The sequence below is a fragment of the Limulus polyphemus genome, unplaced genomic scaffold (assembly GCF_000517525.1).
Source record: "Limulus polyphemus unplaced genomic scaffold, Limulus_polyphemus-2.1.2 Scaffold2913, whole genome shotgun sequence".
In the NCBI taxonomy this organism is placed as follows: Eukaryota; Metazoa; Arthropoda; class Merostomata; order Xiphosura; family Limulidae; genus Limulus; species Limulus polyphemus.
The window spans coordinates 71,138-79,068 of record NW_013668523.1 but is presented as its reverse complement, the minus strand read 5'-3'; the positions used below and the strand labels follow the sequence as shown (position 1 = coordinate 79,068).

General features: G+C 34.2%; 1 protein-coding gene across 1 annotated transcript in view; it reads right to left on the bottom strand.

The window, feature by feature from the left end:
• Positions 1 to 5,006: 5,006 nt before the first annotated feature.
• The window catches only part of LOC106468200 (guanylate cyclase 32E-like), a 46,466-nt gene continuing 43,541 nt past the window's right edge, over positions 5,007 to 7,931 (bottom strand). The window contains exon 16 of the mRNA XM_022396537.1: positions 5,007 to 5,456. Within this exon, the coding sequence (XP_022252245.1) occupies positions 5,007 to 5,456 (450 nt within the window). The remainder of the gene's footprint in view (positions 5,457 to 7,931) is intronic.

Genomic DNA, 7,931 nt, shown 5'->3' with positions numbered 1-7,931 from the left:
GAAAGGGCGAGCATGTTTGGTGTGACGGGGATTCGAACCCGCGACCCTCTGATTGCGAGTCGAGTTCCCTAACTACCTGGCCATACCGGGCTGGTGACGTATGCAAAAATATGGGAGGCAAAGGTGTAAAACCAACTACCAAGGAGTTTTCCTAGTAAAACAAATTTGATGCCATATCGCGCCTCGTATGCACTGTTGTGTGATCGATATTTAGCGCTTAATAATCCCGTGTAGGTCTTAAAACTAGTAAAACTTAAATTTAGCCGTTCTCGTTTTCGAGACCTGTAAAACATCGAGACCCAAATGGTCCGAGACCTTTCGAAGGGTGGTCTCGAGACCTACAACACTAATAAGATTTTAGCACTAGCGTACTATCAAGACATATCTCGGTTAGAAACTTACGCGTGCGCACTTCTGTTATGTATAACTAGCTTGATTACGATTACCGCTAAACGCAGAGCAGCAGACTAACCGGCATAACGTGTGCACAGTAAAGTAAAAAATAACCAATATGTAGGAAATATGCCACTAACTCCTGTCAATATTTTAAAATAACATTTAGGTACATAACATTTGCTTGTGTACACAGTAAGAATGAGTAAGTGTATGTACATATAAACTTTATACACGTTTGTACGACAGTAAAAACCAGTTTATGAGTGTAAATTCAATTCAAGAAGTAATAATCGCATCAAAAGGCATTTATAAAAGAGCTATCTATGTGACACAAAAGTTAGAGATAAATTTCTAAATAGTAACTTTAGCGTATGAAGCTTAAAATGTATTCTGTTCATATCTAGCATGCTTACCAATACGTCTGGATTGCGCACTGAGAAACGTGCTGTGACAGGACTCCATGATTGGAGGGAAGAGATCTTGTGCTAAACTTCTCTAATATCTATTATCAAGTTGAGAGATTCAAAATATGCAGATTATTGTGCTGTTGTAAATTAATAAAGATATGATAATTTACCTTTTGATATTAAGTTGTTCAAGGACTCCTTTAGAAACGTATATACAGAAATTATACAAACAAACGTTAAAATACATAATGCGTGGCTGTGGCGATCGCTATTCCATTATGGTTAATTGCTTATGCGGTCACCTAAATCTTAATAATTGTCTAAAGGGTGGGGGTTGGGCGTCTAACAACAGATGAAATTAAGGGTTGTTCTTTATAACAAAATGTCTACTACGTTAATTTAAAAAAATCTTAAAACTTTTTTTTTCACTGGTGACTACCATGCCCACAATTAGCTGCAGACGGTGAATGGTAATAAATGTTAGGGTGTGGTGGGTGAAAGTACCTCATATTGATCTTATGTTAAAATCATCTCGTTATTTGTGTTTTTATAGATTATGTTTGGTATACGGAATATCCCCAACGCTTTCAGATGCTATGACCGCAGGCATTTTCATTCAAAAACTGTACCTTTTGCACTTTGTTGACAAATGGTGTGATTTCGAATTGTTTTATTTAAATTGTCTTTTATGAAATTCGTTATGAGTAATGGTTCGTATTAGATTTACACTAAACATTTTAGTTCAGGTTTTTATTAAATTCTTCATCAATTGGTGTAATTCATAATATTAGACTTATTATATTTACTTATATATATATAATATATAATTACTACATATGTATTACTAAATGTTTATCCCATGTATCGGCTACAAACATGCTGCCATCTTCAGGGATTTTCTGAGACGGACTATATCTGTGGTGGAAGTTAATTAGTTTTAAATACTGACTAAAGCAAGATACCTATATACATCAATGTAATATATATATATATATATATACCCATTAATGGACATGGCTAACTAAATATACTGTTCAAATTATTTTACTTATATTAATAAAGATATGTTGTTTTATCAGTTGGGGTTTCATCGATGTTAACGATATTTTCGGCCATAAACCCAATAATATCTATGAAGTTCAGCCGCCAAGAAGAATTAAGTTTGTCCTAGATCCATATACTAAGTTAAGGCCCCCCAGTGGCACAGCGGTATGTCTGCGGACTTACAACGCTAGAAACCGGGTTTCGATACCCGTGGTGGGCAGAGCACAGATAGCCCTTGTGTAGCTTTGTGCATAATTAAAAACAAAAACAAATATACTAAGTTAATAATTCAGATTAATCATTGTGATAAAAATAAAATTAGTACAATGTAAGATCATCATTATAACAAATATTAAACAGAAATACAATATATAAATACAAAAATTATAAATAACAGTAGATATTAAATATTCTAATCAACACTGTGGTTAAAAATTTAACTTGTTTAGGCCGATGTCCAAGTAAGATCTACATTCCGGTGTTCGATCCTGGGTTTTATTGATAAAGAGGATGTTTACAGGGAATCCATAGACATTGCTATATACATCGACTAAAATCAAACCACCTTAAGAGTGTAAAGATGAACGCCAGAGACTGCCCCTAGCTCTTAGAATGAACAAGATTTTTAATACCAAAGATGCCAAGAAAAACACATCAATTCAGACCTCATTGACAAAGGATACCGAAGACTCTTGAAATATGAATAAAATAAAGAAGATACGCATAAAGAATAAACTGGAAAAAAATTACAGAGACAGCTATGGTGCGGAGTAATGTAATTAAATACCTTGTCATGTTTGGAATAACGTAATTAACACTCTCAAGTTAGACAAATGGTAAAAGCTACATAATCTGGGAGGTCTGTGATAAAACAAAATTAAGCATTCAGGATCCGTTTTTCTTATTTATTTAGAACAAGTTTTACACTGCAAAACGTTTTTGTCCCCCCCCCCCTCCTACTAGTAGATCACTCCACAGCATATACACTTACTTTCACGTTCTTACAAGCCGTTTCTGTTTAATACAATGCATTCTACTCATTTTTGTCTCTTATTGCACGAAAAATTGAAATATAGTTGTAACATACAGACATATACATATATGCACACACACGTACTTAAAAACACAGAAAATACATACAACATTCCCATATATATATATATATATACATATATACACACACACACACACAGGAACGCATAAATATATACAGACAGGTGCATATACACACACACACACATCTTCAAGCATAGATAAAATCATTTGCTAAACAAAACGATTTTAAATACTTACTTTAATCAACTATTCTTTAAAAAGCAAACCAAAATTTCTCTTCAAGATTTGTACATATTATTAGGTGGCTTTAGCGTATACAACAAGAAAGAATGAAAATACTTGAGTGTAATAAATTATGATAATTAAATGAGTAAATAAATTAAAACGATGTAAGCGTTATTGAAACTAAGTCCAGCACTCTTGAAGAAACTTCGATATAGATAAAACGTCACAATTTTTAAAATATTAATAAAGGAAGCAAAAACAGGTGGCTTTAGGATATTAAACAAATAATTAAAACATCTAAATTTAATAAATTATGATAAGGAGCAAATAACTTAATACGGGGTAAACATTATCAAAACTTAGCCCAGCACTCTTGAAGAAATTTCGATATAAATACAACAGATTTTAAATATTACTAACACAAGCAAAGATCACATAATAATACTTCCTTCGCTTTTGATTTGCGATATACTCAAAACTAAAATAGTCCAACACTAGAATGAAAATTTTGCTATGAAAAATAATAGTAAAAGTAGAATCTCACTGTACAATATACATTTCTGCTTGATGAAATTCTCGTTATTATGAAAAGAAAAATGCCGTAAGCTACTGTAATTTTTTTCTTACATAAGTTAGCCCTGGCCTTCCGCTTTGTCTTCTCTCGGGTAACGGTCATCCATCAACAAGTAAGATAAACAAAAATGTAAAAGTAGTTTTGGAATTCAAAACGAATTTGTTAGAAGATACCATGATGGGTGAACAATTCCATCTCCCTATTCTATATTGTTCTGGTTAGGCCCTAGACTTCAGTATTCCACGCCACACCGTGAATTAATCATTTGTTGTGTAATCTGTTATGTACATAGATATATTCGTTTTCTCTTCGGTAAACATTGCTGAGAATATATGAAATACAGAACTATACGTCAATACTTCAACGCTTGATCGTTTCTTTATGAACAAAGTTCTTACTGCGCGTACTTAGGCTTAGGCGTAAAATATCTTCATCCAATTTTAAAATAGCGAATCAGGTACTATTAATATTAATAGCTTTTATGTGATATCACTTAACTGTAACGTGACAAATTGCTAAAATATCACCTCTTCTATGACAAGTGAAATCGTCTTAAGCTTATGGTTGTCACAAGTACTTTATTCTTTGCGATATATTTTATATCGTAACAAAGGAAGTAACGTCGGTACAATCATGTTAAGCCTCACCAATAACTATTCAGTATTATTTGATGTGCCAAGCTATTTTCATCGACATTAAAGTAGAATTTTAAGAATTATGTTCATGAATATTATGAAGTAATATTTTACTGTCCAAAACAGATCAAGAGAAAGTTTTTGGTTACAAATTTCTTTAAATTTAGATTTGGACATTTCGGGAGTATTTCTGTAGACGGCTTTGTTTACAGAAACATTATTTACTACAGAAAACGTTTGATCTTTGTGCTTTTTTTTTTTTTTTACAAAAGCTGAACTTATTCTAGTGTGAACAAGATAAGTTACTCTTGAATTAACTCTGTTTTAGTCTAACACACTGAGAAATAACCGTTATTCAAAGATAACTCTTTGTATATAACCCCCACTTTAGCACAATATTTAACAATACAAAAACTATGACATCAGTTATTGGATAAGGTTATATACCTTAGTTAAGTTTTATTATAATGCATCCACATGGAATTTTTATTAAACTATAGATAACTAACATCTAAAAAAAGAACTTTCAACCAAGCCGAACTTCATCTTATAGATTCATCGAACCAACCAATGTACCTGCTGTGACTCTTAGCCAATCCCAATATGAAACTAAAAAATTAGGACCAATGATTATAAACGATTTGAGAAGTTCCACTTGCAATAAATAAACTATAAAAGATAATCACGACATGAAGATCTGTCGCGGAAGCTGATGATGGGAGCTGACCTGTGACCTTTGTAAGTTAGCCGGTTATTCATTCTGACCTCTCGGAGAATGGTCTTCTTACAGTCTTGGAAAAAACTCCCACAACTACTGTAATTCGAAATATGTGAAACGCGTCTCCCGTTATTTCCGGTTTCTTGTTCTGACACGTCACTGCTTATCAACCAACTGAAATCAGGAGAAAGATGAGCACTGTTTTGTCTCGAGACCGGTGGCACCTGGAGGCAAGGAGTGGAAATAACATGGTCATTGTCATGTTTCACAACATCGTTCGTTGTAGGCACGTGGACTTCTGTCACGCTATCGTGGATTCCAAACGACCTGTTACCCGGAGAATACGTCACAAGGGGCTCTTCTTTCCCCACAAGCCAGTAGGTTCGCATTTCACCTTTCCCCTAAAACAGTAATGTGAAAAATATTGTTAAAAATAAGATGTATATCTATATATTTCTAAAGTTGTGTTATTTATGTGTGTGTGTGTGCAGAAGATGACTTGAGAGTTTATGAAGTATTTAATGTATTTATTTAAGGTTGGAAAATTACAATGTGCGAAAAGGGTGTTGTTGTTGAGAGGTTGTTGATTGATCCCTCGCCCGGTAGGCTCAAAGGGTGATCTAATAAGAATATCATAGAAGAATAGAGTATCAGCAAACTTGAAAAGTAAAAATCAGATATCAGTGCTAGTGCATGTTTGTGAACACACTCTTTCCGCAATATAACTAAATGCACATAATTTTGCTATAAAAAATAAAATAAAAATGAGTCAGTTTGGCGTTATGGTCGCAATAACGCAGCCCTTCAGTGGTATGTCTGTGGACTTACAATGCTAAAAACTACAAACTACATTTAACTACAAACAAACGAGAAATAACGCAAAATGTCCAATTTCCGCGTATGTTTATTAGTCTGTGGCTCTGATGAACATGGGTCCATCTGTCCAAAGTGATGGTGTTTATCTTCTTTTTTTTTAAGTGATTTCCTAACTTTTTATCTTACGTGTGTTTCTATTATTTTGAACATGAATAGACATGTATATTTTTACAGAGCTTATTAATACGCATAGCCTACCAATATGCAAATGAACAACATCGATAATACAAATCGACTATGTGCATGACGTCATGCGCAAGTAACCCCGGCGTCTAAATCGCGCTGTAAAGACCACAAAACAACTGTTTGTTTGTTTTTAAGCGCGAAGATTTATGGGCTAATCTGTGCTATGCCCACCGCGGGAACCGAAACCCTCTTTTTTTTTAGCTTTATACTTCTGACTTACTCCTGAGCCACCGAATGGGGTGGGGATTACAGAACAAAACGATTAGCTATCTTTTCATATTGTTGCGTCAGCGAGGTCACGTGACTAGTGTCACACCACCTATTTTCTAGAAATATCCCGTTCCTTCGTGAATGCTCTAGCATTTACTAGATATATGTTTGTCTGGTATATATATAAGACGCTCACAACGTGACGGGACAATGTGTGTAGGTAATGAGTAATTGAACTGCAGTCAGATAGAGATGTATTGTTGAAGTTAACGTTCGTTGTTATAGCGTTTGTTATAGCGCGACTGTTGAAAATAAGTGTATCGTAAAGTTGTATTCGGAAAGAATAAACCAGTTTTATTAAGTAAGGACTTGTGTCGCTAAAGTTTCGTCGGAACGAAGTTACGGAAAAGCAACTAACGACTGGAGGCGTAACAATATTCTCTGGTTGCGTTAATGTCAATTTAAAGTGAGTTTCAAATGCGAGACAAGGCCTGATGGCATGAATTTTTTCATTTATAAAGGCAGATTTTGCATTTTGTTTGCATAATTGCTCATATTGGTATTAATGATAATGAAATAGTGGATATATAAGCCAGAAATGTTGAAGCATTTATTATAACACACGAATGTTCCTCTGGGTACAAATGAAGTTAAGTCTCATTGAAATCATGTGTATTCATTGTGGGAAACACAGGAACAAAAGGAAAGGAAGTGTTTATATTCCAGGCGGATGTAAAGGTCAGTTTTGTTTTTACAGGGAAAATAAAACAGGTGAAATTATAATAAATTGATTAACAACTGGACACTGTGGAATAAATAAACATCTCCGTCTAACTGACAAACGCATAGATGGAAGATGTGAAAGTAAAATGAAATATCATAGGCTATAAATTCTAAGACATATTTTGTGGATAACTGCTCCAGTCCAATAGGTGGCTGTAAATAACCCCATTGGCTTAAATCTACCATTAAGAGAAATAATCAAAGACCATGGCACAAAATACAAACAGTCATGCCTCAAAATAAAAAGGTTCCTGTAATTAACCGTATTCAATTAGAAGATGGGAGGGCGATCAACGTTATCGAGTAATCGCCAGGTCATTTGTAGTACCGCTGTATGTAGTAAATATGGCGGCAATACGTTTTTGCGCTTGCCGGGCGCTCGAAACCAACAGAAAGGACTCTTCTTGCTGCTGTAAAAACTTTAAGTCAGACAGCCGCTATTGTTATAAAACTGGGCAAACGTATTCAAATATCATCAAACGTTATCTTCATAGCGGGGGCTACAATGGCCATATAACTAGACAAAAGCCTCTCCTCACTCCAAACAATATTGTAAGGCAACAGTAGTTGACATCACAGATGCTATAATACTCTCCTTTAGAGACACTATATATTGAAAGAAATAGCTTCAAAACTATTATCATATTAAGTACATTAGTTGTTAATAGGCGATTAAAATCAGCACTATAAAACAATAATGAAGTTAATATAAGATAAGCCTTAAAATTTATAAAGTCCATTTTAGTTTCCAGTCGTAACCTTGAAGTCATAACGGAAATTATCTAGTGGTGATAGATCCAAAGCGTTAATGATATCCCATC